The sequence below is a fragment of the Eretmochelys imbricata genome, chromosome 7 (assembly GCF_965152235.1).
Source record: "Eretmochelys imbricata isolate rEreImb1 chromosome 7, rEreImb1.hap1, whole genome shotgun sequence".
Lineage (NCBI taxonomy): Eukaryota > Metazoa > Chordata > Testudines > Cheloniidae > Eretmochelys > Eretmochelys imbricata.
Window position 1 is genome coordinate 101,650,884 of NC_135578.1, and position 16,167 is coordinate 101,667,050.

Consider the following 16,167-nt stretch of genomic DNA (forward strand, 5'->3'; position numbering starts at 1 on the left):
ACTGCTACAGTTCCAATGTCCACATTTTACAAAGGATCTTAAAAAATTTGAGAGTAGACACACAAAGCCACAAAAATGAAAAAAACTTACAATGAGAGACTCAAAGAGCTCAATACATTTAGTTAATTTAAAAAAAAAGAAAAGAAAAGAAAAGTTGAGAGATTACTTGATTATACTGCATAAGTACCTTTCATTAGGAGAATACCAGATACCAAAGGGCTCTCATCCAGCAGAGAAATGCATAAGAGCCACTAGTGGCTAGAAGCTGAAGTCAGACAAATTCAAGGCACAAATTTTACTAGTGAGGGTTATGAACCATTGGAATGAACTACCAAAGAAAATGGTGGTTTCTCCAACTCCAATCTGGATGCCTTTCTGGATGTTATGCTTTAGTCAAACAAGTTATTCGGCTTAATACAGAGATAACTGGGTGAAATGTAATGGCCTGTTATATACAGGAGGGCAAACTAGATAATCTAATGATCCTTTCCAGCCTTAAACTCTTCAAAGCTATATTCAGTGCAAGGTTTGGATGTACAGAAAATAACACATAGCATCACATACTGAATGATGAGGATAAAATTCATCCTGTGCACTGAAAAAGGTAGGGGTTAGGAATGTAAATATTGGTTAAAGTTAACTGGTTAAACGATTAAAATTATTTTGGTTAACTGAAGTAGCTGGAGGGGGCTGGCATAGCCGGGGCTGGGCTCCCGCTGGCTGGTGCGGCGTAGCTGGGGTCCAACATGGGGCTGCCAGTATTAACAATAAACTTTGGTTAACCGGTAAGCTTAATGCTTACCGGTTAACTGTTTACATCCCTAGTAGGGGTCATGTAGAAAATATAGTATGTGTGATATGTAATTAAAGAATATCATAATGCATATGCATGAATTTATGGCTTCTGTTCAGTTTTTAAAAAAGCACTAATAGTCTCCAAAATCAACTACTTAAACAAACCTAGCAAATTGGCTTTAGAAGCACCACTTCTTCTTTTAGAATGAATTGTTTCCACAGCATCACTCCTCCTCTTCATGGGAGTTCTCTTCGCAGAAAATCTTATACTACGCCTTATTAATTGTTTAGGTGTAGTTGGCACAGATATCTGATGTTCCTGGTTAATATGAAAAGATTCAGGTGTCTTGACTCCAATAAAATCTCTCTCGCTTTCCTTAACTTCTGTTGCAGCAGTACCCTGCTTCTTTGAAGTAGGAGATGGTGTGCTAATGTGAGAAATAGAGAAACGTCCTTTTGTGTATGGTGTATTTGATGGGGAGTTTGCAGTGAGCTTAGGTGACCCTTTTTTAAGGGCGGGCGGCGAGGCAGCCGGGGACCTCCTGGCGGGCGGCGAGGCAGCCGGGGACCTCCTGGCGGGCAAGTTTCTTTGTGATGATTTTTGTCTCTGCAAATGCTCTGAAAGATCCTGATAGGATTAAAAAAAATTTCTCACAAAGTAGAAATACAAATTCTCACCTAATTCTGAAAAGCACACGCTCCATGTATCAAATTAACTGAAACAAGCTTTTACTCATTTAAAATAAAACTTGGAAATTAAAAAGATGTTCAACATTTTCATTTCAAACCAGCTGTAAAAAGGGTAAGAAATGAGAACTGAAGTAAATCATTTATTTCCTAAATGTAAGTTAAAATTTCAGTTTTAAAAAGCTGTTACATTAAGTTTGATACATATCTTTTACTAAACTTAATTCACAGATTGGTGGAAGCAATGAATAAACATTTTCAGGCTACAATTAATTTGTTGTTTTGTAGCTTCAAGCATTTTATTCCTTTAGTCAATTTTCAGTCCAAATTATGATAGTTTCCCAATAAATGTCAATTCCAGTTAATATGTAATTTATAGTAAAAATACAATCTCAAATAAGATACTGATGAGCTGGCCTTCAAACATGGGAGTTCAAAAATACTGAAGAGCTAGCTACACTGGAAATAGCTGTATTTAAATACTATCTAAAGCTGAAGTTACAGTATCTACATTTCCTCATGTATGCCTTTTTGTAATTTTCAAACTCGAAATTTCTATTTTGTTTCCTTGGTAATGTTTAAATTTTCATCTTTAAAGTTTACCTTGATTACAAGACGTTTGAATCCCTGGCCCTTCTTCAGAACTGCACGAGGTGAATTTCCAAATGGTAAGCTTAACCTTGCTGGAATGGCACCTCTTCTAAGTGGTGAATTGGGTGGCAGACTTTTATCAAAAAGTTCAGGACTGAGATGACCACCAAAGGACACTCTCTTTCTTTTCCCAAAAGGCTGATGTAATAACTCAAGTTCTCCACTTTTCCGCTTTTGAGGTAACCTCTTTGTCTCCCCTTTTAAAAATTACAATTGAAAAATTTCTTTATATATGAAGAGTCAAACATTACAGCATATAAATTAGAAATTAATTTTTACTCATTTTAAAGTCTGAAGCACATTTCAAGCCACAATGAGCACAAATCCTTATAACTTAGTTTTTGCACAATTAATTCAGCAGATGTAGTTACATTCACATTTTCTCAAACAATTTCAATGTATTAATTATGGTTAGCCATAATTACATATACAATAGTTAAGGATAGATGTGCAGCAAAAAACCCATTTCTTCACTTACATAAAACATGATAGTCTCTCCCAAATAAATTTAAAATATAGCTCCTAACCATACAAAGTATTTACCTGAATTTTTGTCTTCAGTAGGTAGGCTAGAAATATTGATTTTTGATGCAACTTCATCATCTCTCAGAAGTGCATCACTTTCAGAGCACCTTCTTTTTGATGACAACCTGTGAGGACCCAGTACAATATTAGCATCTTCCACCTCTAATTTCTGTTGGTAGTTCTCTGTGGTCAGCTTTTCTTTAACATCACTACCTTTAATATCTACATTCTTGTCAGGTTCTTGAGATGAATCTCCCTCCAGTGTTTCTTCAGCCATCTTTCCAGAGCTCATTCGTCTTCCCCTTCGCGCTCCAGAGTGATATTTACCACTAGCAGAAGATGCATCTTTCGATATTAACCTTTCCGGAGTTAATAATTCTGATGATGGACTTTTATTTGAAATTTTTTTACCCTGTCTAACACTCCCTTTGGGGCTTTTGGAATTACTATACCCAGGAGAAAATTCAACAGTTTCAGAATCTCTCTCCTTAGTTATGCTAACAGAGTAAGTCTCATCATGAATTTCTTTTAGCACTTCTTCTGCATTTAAGGATTTTCTTGGTGTAAGCTGTTTACTATTTCTCTTTTGCTTTGAATATTTATTACTTTTCCCCAAAATACATGATTCATTCCCACCAACTCTACTGCACACTACATCTTTCTTTTGAATTTCATTTGAAATTTCTGTTGCTTTAACTCCTAATGATGGATCTTGTCCAGTCCGTGGTTCATCTGAATTTGCAGAACTTATTTCATTGGTCTTCTTAGAACTATTTCCTTCAGTAGAAATCTGATTAAGTTCCACACTGTGTATTTCTTGTTCTTTAACTTCAGACTGTTCAATATCTTCACCAATGATTGCCTCTTTTTCCTTAGTTTGGGTCTCTTGACCAGATGGAAATATCAATAATGAAATTTGCTGGGCATTAGTCTCTGTAGAATAAATAACAGAAGTTATTTTACATCTGGTTAAAGAAATATATTGTAAAGAAAGGCCCTAAATAGCAAGTAAAAGAGAGGCTTTGAAAGTAATGAGTTATATAATGCCAGAAGGAATGAAGTAGGGAGGATATCTGGTTAAAAGAATAAATAATGAAAAAAGGGTATGTTTCTAAAAAGAAGGCCTCTGCAGATCATTTTAAACAAAAGAGCCAATGTGGACCTTCTATCCCACATACCAGTGTTATCTCAAAAATTAGGGCCCATGATGCAAAGGAAAAACCGTTGGTCAGCAAGAAGGAGGGGAAGAGATAGGGAGGAAAGACCTGGGGGGCAGAGGGGAAGGAAGTTTTAAATCTCATCAAGATTAAGATTGGAAATAAAGGCGAACTGTCTCAAATTGGTGTTTAGCTGAAATCTGTAATTGGGAATGACATGACTTGTTTGTTAAAGAGTATTAAAAAAAGTAAAACTCTGCTAATACCTGCCTGATAATGTTGGAGCTGACAAATGAGTCTCAGCACCCCTGGATTTAGCCCGTTTGATCAAATGCTTATGAATGTTTTGTTACTCTTTGGATATAGTAAATTGCTTATTTAGGCTTTGTAGGCCCATTTAGAGCAATTGTATAAATTCCATTTGGCCTTTGGATTTAATAAAGGAATCTATGGTTAAATTAGTGTTGTTCTAATATCCTGCATAAATAATAACTCCAACAGTGGCCATCAACATTATATCACCATCCTCTCTTTAAAAAAAAAAAAAATCACCTGCTTGTCGTGGCATAGGTATCTCGTCGTTGCCATCTTTCTGTGTTTTCACATCGATCTCATTTTTCAACAATTCATAAAGTTTGCTAAAAGGAGACATCTCATTTTCTCTTCTGTTAGATTTAGCTGTTCTGTATGTTGATTTAGGTGTTGCATGTTGTTTGGCTGGTACAACTCTGGAAATATCTTCCTCAGTGCTTTGCTTGTCATTTTCACCAAAATTTTGGCCTTCACATTCTATGATTTTATCTAGATAGTAATAAAGGGTAAAAAGAACCTTACACATATATATATTTTAAAACTGGAGGACTGTTATTAAATGGGTAGAAAAACAGGTTTTCTCCTTCAACAAGATTTGCACTTTTGAATAAAGAGGCAGCAACACCAATCAGGGTTAGCGGCTGAGATAAAATATCAGCACTAAAGTTTTGCCCACTAGTCAAGCTCTGTTCACAATCCTATTTGAATTTTTGTAATACATTCATAAGTAGTTAAATTGTTTATGTTGATATTTAAATTGTATTTAGACCTTGAATTAGCCCCACATTGAGAAACAGTAGGTCATATCTCAGAAATATTGTCTATCTGCAGAATCAATAACTGCATCACTATGGTTCACACAGGCCTCTTAGGGTTTTGTATACATTAGATAGGTGAATGGATGCTAATTTCAAATCAGTTGGATGAATCTGATTGTTAAAACTCCAAATAAGTTTGTTTAAACTGATACAGAACTACCACAGTAAATTAACCAGTTTTGCCTGGCATCTACATTGATTCTGTGATGCATGATTGTGGCAACTGCCACTGGGGTCCTTCCCCTTGTCTCAGCATTGCTTGAGGCCAGCTTGGATCGCTGCTGACAAATGCTGGACTTCCCTGCTGTGATTGGACAAGTTCCTCACCCCACAGAAAAATGATGGTCCAGGATCTCTCAAAGAACCATGCTGAAGTATAACAGCTTCTCTATAAAATCTTTTTTTGTGGGGAGAAAAAAGCACATTTTGCAATGAAAATAGCTCAAACTGAGCTCCGTGCAGAATGTACTATAGAATTATTGTGGGCAAGGTGATCCCTAGACTGTGGACTATGAAAACAGGTGGTGGTATGAAGAGACAGGACGCTTCAGGAGAGATTATTGCATTATGGGTCAGAAGTGGGAAGACCTTTTGTGGTGACAGTGTTACCATGATAGCGTGATGTGTCCACAATAGGTACTTAATCTATTGTGCTAACACCAGTTGAGACTGGATACTGGGATAACTTGCAATGATTGACCCTCACTGAAAAACCCATTGTAGGAAATCTGTGTGGATGAATGGAGACTTTCCACTGACCAAGTACATCAGTCAACTGGTCCTAGTATAGACAAAGCCTCAATTTCTCCATCTACTGCTGGTAAGAAAAGGTAGCAATGCTAGCACAGATTTTGAATCACTGTATTCTCTAGACTTGCTCAGGGTTAAATACTAGTGTAGAAAGCCCACAGTACCTCTGCATTCGCACTATCCTAGTGGAGCTGCACTTGTGGCAGAGAATTTAAGAAAAAGCCTAGAGTACACATAGACTTGTAGGCTAAAATGTGCAGTTCTACTCCAAAAAGCAACTATAAATGGCATCTTTGGAATCGATGGATCCGTTTCCTGGGTGCATCCAAAAGTTGGAACTTTATAATCCATTTTCTTTTTTAAATGTTCTCTTCCTATTAGCACTCAAGAGCAGATATAACATTTGCTGTGGAGAGTAATGATTCTTTTGTACCTCAGACATCAACTGAATTAGTGAAATTTTAATTGCAGTGGTTAATTTTTGTCCTCAATTATACTTATTTAATGCCTCTAAAAAGCAGAATTTGGTCTGCAAAATCTAATTATCTATTCAGTAACATTAAAATAAAAAGGAAAGGAGTACTTGTGGCACCACAGAGACTAACAAATTTATTTGAGCATAAGCTTTCGTGAGCTACAGCTCACTTCATCGGATGCACTTATGCTCAAATAAATTTATTAGTCTCTAAGGTGCCACAAGTACTCCTTTTCTTTTTGCGAATACAGACTAACACAGCTGCTACTCTGAAACCTATTAAAATAAAGTTCAACTGAAGTAACAGGTTGACTTGTAAAATGAATCTTTTGACATTTTCCCATCTTCTTTTTGCAAGCATGCTAAGAATAAAATGTGACTATATAATATTGAAAAAAGCAAACTACATGAAACAGCTACCAACCAGAGGTCTGAGGACTTTTAGATCTTGAGCTCTGTAATTCCACTTCTGCCACCTGCTGAACATGAAGAACCTGTAAATTTGTACAGTGTTACGATAAAGCAACATATTTTATCACAAATACAGTTTTCTACTCCACATTTTCAGAAGATTACAGAATTTGGCCCCTCTTCATAACCAAGACAAATTTTAATTGAGCACCAGGCTTACAAAAATTTAAATCCATGCATTATATGAAATTGCACAGTATTTGAAGTTGGTCACACAGGTTACTACTTGAGTAAGACATCTGAGGCTCCTGAAGACAGTTTTATAGTTTCTTATTTTTTGGAATAGTCATTAATTCCAAAAGAATCTGTAGCCTGAGCATGCATTACAGCTAAATTCTGATTATTAAACCAAACTGAGATGATATGCTTATTAGACTTCAGGACAGCCTGCTCATCAATATAATAAGAGGCCAGGATTGTCACCGTAAAGCCTGGAATGTCTGTTGAGCCAGCGTGAAGCACCGGAAACAACTACAAGCATGATTGAGAGTTCTTTGTTTAGAATATCAGGTTCAATCATCACTGGCATTTGTGGTGTGTTACAATCCAGTTTAAGTTCTCAGTAATTTTGACTTCTTGAATTACATCTGTGCAACAGCACAAGCTTTCAGCTACAGTGGGCATCTACTTATCCCATGCTAAAGTCCTAGATCATTGTGATATCAGAGGTAACAATCACCACCCTTATTCCGCAGCTAAGTTGCATGCAACTATTTCATTAGTTATATGCAGGACACTGCACAGACAATGGATTACTTGGCTCAAGTACCTCACCTATAAGACAATATGGGCTTTCAGCTACTAGTTTAAATATAAGAATTGCAGCCTACATAAGTGTTTCAATGTTCATGACAATCTGCTGATTAACAATACTCCTACAAGATACTCATTTCAACAAGTATATTGATAATATGGGCAAAAGACTGTAAAAGAAAAGGTTAACAAAACCTGCTAGTCATGAAGATAAAATTTAAAATTTTATGCTTTGATCAATCTTTAGAGAGACTTAAACATTACTTTAATGTAATGGGCACATGGAATAACAATCACAGATTATTTTCTAAAAAGAGGCTGCTCACAGTCTTGAGGACAAGCTTCCCAGTTTGTGCTAACTTAACTCCTTTAGATTGTCATTGGCCAGGAAGATGGAGACACGTCATTAACAACACTGCATTACTCATTACTGCTATTCAGAATAAGATTATATTGGAAGCAGGACACTAGAAATACTTTGACGCAGGGACGTACAGCTATGATTTACTCCTGTAATTCTTTAAAATGTAAAAATTAAGGTACAAGGATCTCAAATGTCTCAATACCCCTGTACCCATCCTCTCTTAAAACAGCCAAACTGTTTTTAAAAAATAATCCTTAGTTCTGCTGATAACAGTTTAGAATATTATAATTAAATATTTACATTGCTGAAAACTGACATAAGCCAATATGAATTAGTAAATAGTAAGAAAACAATATTTCTCAAGAGTTTCTTCACAGCTTCAATCACTGGATTAGTGTGTGATGCCAAGCTAATAGGAAGGGGAAGATAAATCACTGAACCAATACTAATATGACATGACAGATGACACCATGCATATGTTCAGCAAATGTAGTCAGTGGCCTTAAAATTACCTGTAGGGTTTCATTTTTTGGAGTTCTAGAAAGTCTCTTTCTTGGCGTTGATTGAGGCAGATATTCAAACCTGAAAAAAATTTAATAGAAGAAAACAACCTCTTTGCTTATGTTACATTTATGATGGCTAACTGTAAAACTTACATAAACCCTTACTTAAACTCTGTAGTAATTGTCCCCTTCCAGCAATAATACCATTATTTAACTGGTTATAAATTGCACCGAGGCATAGTTGTGAATTTTTCTCCAAAAGTCTGTTGTAATAATTGAGCCTACAAATCTACCCTAATTGTGAGCTCAACTGTAAAAAGTATGTGAAAGTTCATAAGATATCACAATAACCTATAAGAACAATTGTTCATGGGAAAAGGCATAAAAAGGAGACAGACCGAATTAATGCAAACAAAAAGGCCTACTGATATAACTCAAGGACCGTGTTAAGATCAAGCTTGGTAAACATGAGAAATCTGAACCAAAATTGGTACATCAGAAACTAGGCCTAATTGTTGGACAAAATAATGCAGGAAGAGCTATTCGACCCACCGCTACTTTTTTGGGGTCCTTAAAGAAAGAAATTTTGGAGAAAAAATTGGCTAATGGAGCAAGCTTCGTATCATGGTTGTCACCCCGCCATCTCCTGCGACCCTAAGCCTTCATCATTCTGATCCTGAGAGATGTCCTGATCAGACCAGGCCAGAGAAAGGGAACCAGATGATATCACCACTTCTGCCAGCTCGTCAAATCCCAACCACCCCCTGAGATGAAACACAATTAAACTTTAACAACAGCAGCAACAGCTCTCAACTAACTTCTTTTTTCCCCTCAAAGGACAATTATTACAATTTAAGCCTGAGAGATGTCAAACAAGGGGGATTTTCCTGCTAAAATTTCTCTCCAGCTAAAGGGAAAAAGGGATGTTTTTAAAATGAAAGCCTTACTTAGTAGTCTACATTTCAAAGTGTTTCAACTTTTTTTCCCTTCATTTCTTTATCTTAATAAAAGGTTAAAACGATTTTTAATGGTGTGTTTGCCATGGTACTAAGCAGGCTGTGGTCTCTATATACCAAACTCCAAACCTTGTTGAACACGGTTTAATGTTGGACAGTGACGGCATTACAATAACACCTTTTACCCTTTAGCCCAGATATTCCATCTGAATTAATACAACACATCTAACCTTAGGAGAAAGTCACACCAAGATATCAAGACAATACTGTCATGAATAGCTTATTGGTAAATAGTTTAAAGGTGACATAATGCTTTAACAGCTCAGCTTTCTGATCATACTATGCAGAAACTCTTTAAGGAAATATGAAGCATGAAATTAAATTAAAATTTATTTTAGGGAGTAAGAAGAAAATGTGTCAACCTCAGATTAAACCTCTGTCTCTGATCCCACAATGAGATGTGGGTAGGTGGACCCCTATGTCCTTAGGGAGCACCACTGAAATCAATGGAGCTCCTTGGAGATGTAAGAGTGTGCTTTTTCAGATTTCAATGCAGAATCAGTGTCATAGTTGCTTGCCTCCTTCATTGCTACTGACCTGAAAGAACGATCAACAATAGTGAACACATCTCCATGCTTCAGATGTGCAGGTTGCTGAAAACTGTTACCATTCAATTGCGTTGGATTTACAGTACTTAAATTAATCAAGATTGCCTACAAATGAAACAAAAATAGCTAGTTCAGTAACCTGAAGAAATGCAGTGATGGAATATAATACAATTAAAAACAAAACTTACCTCCTTGTTCTCATTGACTTCAATTTTACAATGTTCTTTTGAGACTTGAGGCAGCTGTATGCGGATATCGCACTCCGTTTTCCTTTGGTTGAAAAGCACAACTTTAGTTTTAAGCAAGTAATTAAGAGAACAGAAGAACTTTATTTTAGAGAATTTGCTTCTGAATACATGATCATTTAATATCTGCAAAAATGTTATGATGCTGTTTGAAAATGCAATATAAAAATATTTAAAGTCAGCACAAGCACTGAGAAAACCTAAAGCAAATTTTAAACTAAATATACACTATTAAAATGTACAGCTTCTTAAACTAAGAACTAGCTGGATATGTCCACCAGCTGCACGTACAAAGACAATTTTGAAAAATCTTTCACTACTGCACAAGCACTGTTGCAGTACCGCTATTGCTAGCAACAGTGGAAAGTTTCCCAAAAATCAAAGACAAAATAACTAAGTCACAGAAGATTTCTCTCTCCCACAAATGTTGCTTTTCAATCAGATATTTACTCTAGCTTAACAGCTTTAGTGAATGATATTCTGTTAGGTATTTATCCACGCATATCCCTACATTCTCAGAGTATTCCTTTCAGATTACAGGATTCACATCATTAGTACTTAATTCCTGGCTGCAATACAAGAGAAAAGAAAGCACTGGCAAAACTGCTTAGGTACTTTCAGGGTATTGTGTTTGGTTTTGGTGCTAACATCTAAAGCAGTCAAAGAACCAGTCCTGAAATTTAAAAGGACAGAAAAAAATAGAGGAAGCAGAGAAAGAAACATGAAATCTAAGGATTGCAAGTAAGAAATGCATTTATCTATTCTGGCTCATATCATCAGAATTATTTACTAAATTCCAGTTGCATGGCCAAATTTGAAGTCAGAGGCAAACTTAGGCCTACAAAATCTTTCTTGCTACTAATATGTGCAACACAAAGAACACAACTTAACTTTCAGATCCCAGATTGAGTTTGGAGTCATGACAGATTTACCTATGTATATTTGGTAGAAACTAAATATTAGGGAACTTTAAAATTGCAGGCCCTCATCTTAGAATTGGATCAGTGCAGACACATGAACAGCCCCACTGAAACCAATGGGGTCTACGTGAACAGAGGAGTCCTATAGTGGATTTGACTGCAGGATTGGGGTCTTATATAAGGCTCCCAGCCATGGCATTTAGTGTATGTTTACATTGCAATAAAAGATCCCACTGCTCAGCAGCAGCTGGCCTGAGTCAGCTGACACAGGCTTTTGGGGCTATAAAATTGCAGTGTAGACGATCAGGGCCATGAAGGGGGGAGGGTTTCAGAGAACAGGATCCAGCTAGCTGTACCCTGTCTACTATATCAATTTCCCCTTCCAGTATAAAATAAAAAGTGTTATATTCAAAACTCAAATTTTAATATTTGTTTGGTGCTCTAATATTCAAATACACAAACCTATGTTTGTTTCACTTTTTCTTTGAGTAACATTCAAAAAATTCATATACTGTATAAAACAATTTATCAACTTTTAAGAAAATTTGTGTTAGTTCTAAGGTCAGCTCAACTTCTGTTCACGCTTAGTAACAAACATCACACATCAGCATGCTGACTTCTCAACCTGCCCCTTCCTGCCTGAGCAGCTTGCCAGCTATTCAGAATACCATTTCCACATAAGAGAGTAGTCCAAATAAGATGCCACTCAAAGTATATTTTACAGATGTTCAAAATATGATCATCTATGTTCTCAGAGCTCCTTGAGCTTGGCTCCTTTTTGGCAAGGCTTGCATCTGCCCATGGGTTCTGGTTAGACTCCTTGGGCTTGATTCTTTTTTTTGATTGGCAGTAAAAGAAATATCCCTAAAGTCACTTGGAGCACCAAAAATCAGGCTGTCGATCTCAGCAAATTGCATAAATCTACAATTTTTCCTCCCCTTTCTTACATGAGGAATGAAATAGTTAATGCTGACATTTAATTGTTATCACTGAGTATGTAACACACTTAACAGAAATGATGCAGTACACACCTCTCAGAGCTATTTCATGCTCTCTGCAGACTCATACAGATATCTCTTCATTAGTTTCACTCTGACACTTTTTACGTTTTCTTTTGAAACCATAACAACTATAGAGTTACTCTTCATTTCTGTTTATTTTTTTAAATGAAAGCATAGATTCAAAAGAGCAAAACAGGAGTTCAAGAGATGGGCTGGTACACTGTACCACAATGTACTGACTGTCTGTAACCCCAATGGCAGCAAAAGACCTCTTTTGACTTTTACCTCTAGTCCCAGCTAAGCCTTGGTTCTTTCCTTTAGTGACCTCCTCCCTCTTATTAGGCCTCTGTCCCCAGCTGGCCAAGCATGAATCCAGTTGGGACTTTTCTTCCCCACAAGCTCCCTGCATCCTCTAGATTCCCCCTTACTACAGAGTGAAGCTGAGACAAGCAGCTATGTCGTGCAGTCAGAGGGTGGAAATTCAACGGTTTATCCTGGGAACTAGCTTGAGCTTTTTTTCCTTCATTAAACATTCACCACTACTTGCAAATATTCAAACATTTATTTGTATTAAACAGCAAAGCTTGTAAAATAGAGAAAAATATAACACTAAGAAAATGTTAATAACATGTTCTCTTGATGTATATAAATAATTTCTAACATTACCAATTCTTACCTTCCAAATAAACAAGAACTTGCAGTGAGTGGAAAATGGATTCCATCGGTCCCATTCCGTTTAATAACAACAATTTTCCCAAAGAGTGGCATCTTTGAAACTGGAAGTCTTACCTGTAACGGAATGTCAAATTTACTACCGCAAATTAAGCTCTACATATTTATGAACATAGGTACCTTGGTTATATAAATTATGTTCAAAAGACAAATTCTCTACAATTTACATGAAGAAGGATCCCAACGTTTTTTCACTCACAAGGGTTCGTGGGAACTGTTAAATGATACCTAATAACAGGAGGTGAAAGTCGGCAGATGTTCATAGAAAGGCACACGCGCAGAATTCATGGGCCATGCAGAATTGTTTCCCCCAACAGAAAACACATTCTGATGGAAAGGTGCTGCAGATACTCCTTTCACTCACAAGGGGCCGCTGTGGTGCCAGAACAGAAAGCAGCCACTCCCAGCAGGGAGCAGCCCTAGTTGCGGATAGGGAAAAGAAAGAGGGTGCCTGCCTCACAGCGTCCTGCCCGTGGGGCCAGGCTGGGAGGCAGGTGTTATTGGGTTGCTTGGGGAGTGGGGGGGGTCACAGACTGGGGTTCAGAAGAGCTAGAGAGGGGGACAGACTGGGGCAGGAGCTGAATGGGAGTGGGAGTGCAGGGCCACATAGGGACCGGGAGAGGAGGGATACATGGAGATGGGGGGGTGAGGAGGTGGCTAAGTGGGGGTTCAAGGATACATGGAGATAGAGCAGTACAGGGACACATGTGCTTGACTAAATGAGACAAGCTGGGTGTCAGACAGGGTCTGCATGGGGGAAGCTCCCTAACAATCCCTCCCCACACCCACAAAAAACCCTGTTCCATACTTTTCCCACTCAAACCCAACAACCCTCCAAGTTCACACCCAGGCTCTTTCCCAGCAATTACTTCCCTCTCCCTCAGCTCCTCTTTTACACCTGACTCTCCCAGGCCTTTGCACTGCTTCTGAGGGGTGTGGGAAATATATTTCTGCATGATAGTTTACATGAATTATTACTCAGAGTTGTGTATTAATATGCCTAATAAGAAATCTATTTGTCAAAACACATTTCCTGAATCTTTTTTGTTGTCTATATTGTTACAGACATAGTTGCTTACAGTTATTTTGAAATAAATTACCAAAATAATTGAGACTGGTATTGTTACACTGTTATTTTTGACAAAACGTGCAGAATTTTAAAATATTGTGCGCATATTTTTTTTGGCGCATATTTTTAATTTTTTTTGGTGCAGAATTCCCCCATGAGTAACTGTATCAGGTTGATGTAAAAAATTACTTTTCTATCTTTACATATTTTTGGTGTCTAAGTATCACAACGTTTCCATAACTGAATGCTTTAAAAGGGGGCAATATAAACTATATTGATATAAATGAATGTGACTTGAAAGTTCTTTCAGATATAAAATCTGCTCCCAACTATTCTTAATGTTTTTATGATTATTAGCTTTCCTATGTGCCGAAATGTTTCCCCCTCTCTAATGCTGTGTGAGTCTCATTCAAACAGGGGAAAATGACTATACAAAAAAGGAAATAATTTGAATGCACATGTATGACAAAATGCTGTCATATGCACTGAAAAGAAAAAAACAAATGCAAACTTTTCTTCCATTTCTCTCAGTTATATAAATGTAAGATGTTACAATAGTGAACAAATTTTCAAATAAATGCATGACTTTTTAAATCGACTGTGCCTGTGTAAAGTTGTGTATATTACAAAAACAGCCCTTCCAAATCTCAATCATTTGGAAAAGAATGACCGCCTAATTTGAGATTAGTTGTAATACAATTTTGAGCATTAAAATTTGCAGGACATTCAGGTTAAAATTTGCAGGTAAACATATAATTAAGGGATAACTTGAAAACCACATTTTCTATTTACTGAGTTTACTTTAACTGTTCCCCTATATAGGGCCAGTTTCTCTGATGCTGAAAAGATGGGAGCAGAAAGCCCTTTTCAAAGCAGTTTTTTTTTTAAATTTCACATTATTGTGGCATACTACTTAAAGGATAAATTAATAATTAATAAATAATAATTAAAAAAAAAATCAAGCATCCCTAACATCCCTATGTTACAAAAACCACCTTACATTATTTAAACTGAAAGAAATGTATAAGACCATTTACTTTTCACACTTTTTCATATATCCCTCCTCATAAGGACAACAGAACAGGTAGTTTCAGTTGGTTTTGATCCACTTCAATTTTAGATTCATGCACCAGCACAAAACTGCAGTATTAGAACTGAAAACAAGGAATGGACTCCGTTAAAAGTACTCATCTTTCCTATTTTTTTGTAAACATGAATTCCCATCTTTCTCATTTTATTTAAGATTGCTTTTAAAATTTCCAAATATTGTGCCAAATTTGATAGTGTCTCTTTAACAGAATCTTCATTTTTGTGCTGTATGAATTTAAATGAGATTTCTTAAACACTTATCCTAATTGTCCCCCAGCTTGAGGATTCAGGCCAATGCAAGCATAAAATAAAATGCCACACCATCTGTACAGGTTTCTAAACTAATTCATCATTTGCAAAGAAATACTCTCGGAGGATTTTAGGGGACAGCCTGATGCGCCTATGTACAGTAGTTAAAAACAAAAACAAGACACAGAGAGGAGGGATTATATGTCAACCACACCGAGACATTGATAGAACCAGTTGGAGGAGAACCTCTAGAGAAAATGACAAATCAGCATAGGCTCTGCTTGAAATGAGACTGTCAATGTCAAGGTGAGGAGACTCTGACAGTTACAATAATAATATGACCTGAGCCACCTACCAAAAAGCTACAATACACACATGCCCCGAGCTATTTAAGCAGTTGGACCCTCTCCCCTGAAAACTCCACAACTCATCCATGCTGCTCGCCACTGGGAACCTACCCCCCCAGCATCTAGTCCCCCCCTCCCCAAAACCAACACAGACCAACCTCCCCACCCCCAATTCCCCTCCCCAAAATCAACACAGTTCAACCTCGGCCCCCCGCCCCCACGTTTCCCCTAGGGCTCCCTCTACCATTCCCAGCCACAACCAAGGAACAACTCTTTCGTTCCGCTTCCTCACACCCCAGTCCTCCTCCGAAACACCCCGGCTCCCGACACTACACAGAGACGGGGTGGGATACCCCCCCCCAACGACCTACCACGGCGAGCACCACACTCACAGCACCCCTTCAAACGCGGGGTGCGAAAGAGAACGGCCCCTACCTGTCCGATTGCCCCTCACGGTCCGTTCATCCAGATCTCGCCAGCCGGGCCACATTCAGCCCCCCGAGCCCGCTCCCTTCACCGCGCTGCCTGAGCGTCTCCGCGCGCGCGCGCTCGCGCGTAGACTCTTAGCTCCAGTCAGCGAGTCACTCGTCTGGCCGCCGCACTCCTGCCGGCCGGAGCCGGTACCGAGACCGCCTCACTCCGCCCTTCGTAACCCTTCACCAATCACCACATAAAACAAACCCCAGTAGC

The 16,167-nt window shown here is 37.8% G+C and overlaps 1 protein-coding gene across 1 annotated transcript in view; it reads right to left on the minus strand.

Moving 5' to 3' along the window:
- MKI67 (marker of proliferation Ki-67) overlaps positions 1 to 15,962 on the minus strand; it is a 40,047-nt gene extending 24,085 nt beyond the window's left edge. Inside the window, exons 1-10 of the mRNA XM_077822899.1 lie at positions 15,913 to 15,962; positions 12,668 to 12,780; positions 10,014 to 10,095; positions 9,815 to 9,930; positions 8,271 to 8,340; positions 6,595 to 6,664; positions 4,368 to 4,616; positions 2,677 to 3,591; positions 2,086 to 2,330; positions 961 to 1,423 (exon numbers count right to left, since the gene is read on the minus strand). Coding sequence (XP_077679025.1) covers positions 961 to 1,423; positions 2,086 to 2,330; positions 2,677 to 3,591; positions 4,368 to 4,616; positions 6,595 to 6,664; positions 8,271 to 8,340; positions 9,815 to 9,930; positions 10,014 to 10,095; positions 12,668 to 12,759 — 2,302 coding nt within the window. The 5' untranslated portion in view covers positions 12,760 to 12,780; positions 15,913 to 15,962. The remainder of the gene's footprint in view (positions 1 to 960; positions 1,424 to 2,085; positions 2,331 to 2,676; positions 3,592 to 4,367; positions 4,617 to 6,594; positions 6,665 to 8,270; positions 8,341 to 9,814; positions 9,931 to 10,013; positions 10,096 to 12,667; positions 12,781 to 15,912) is intronic.
- Positions 15,963 to 16,167: the final 205 nt, after the last annotated feature.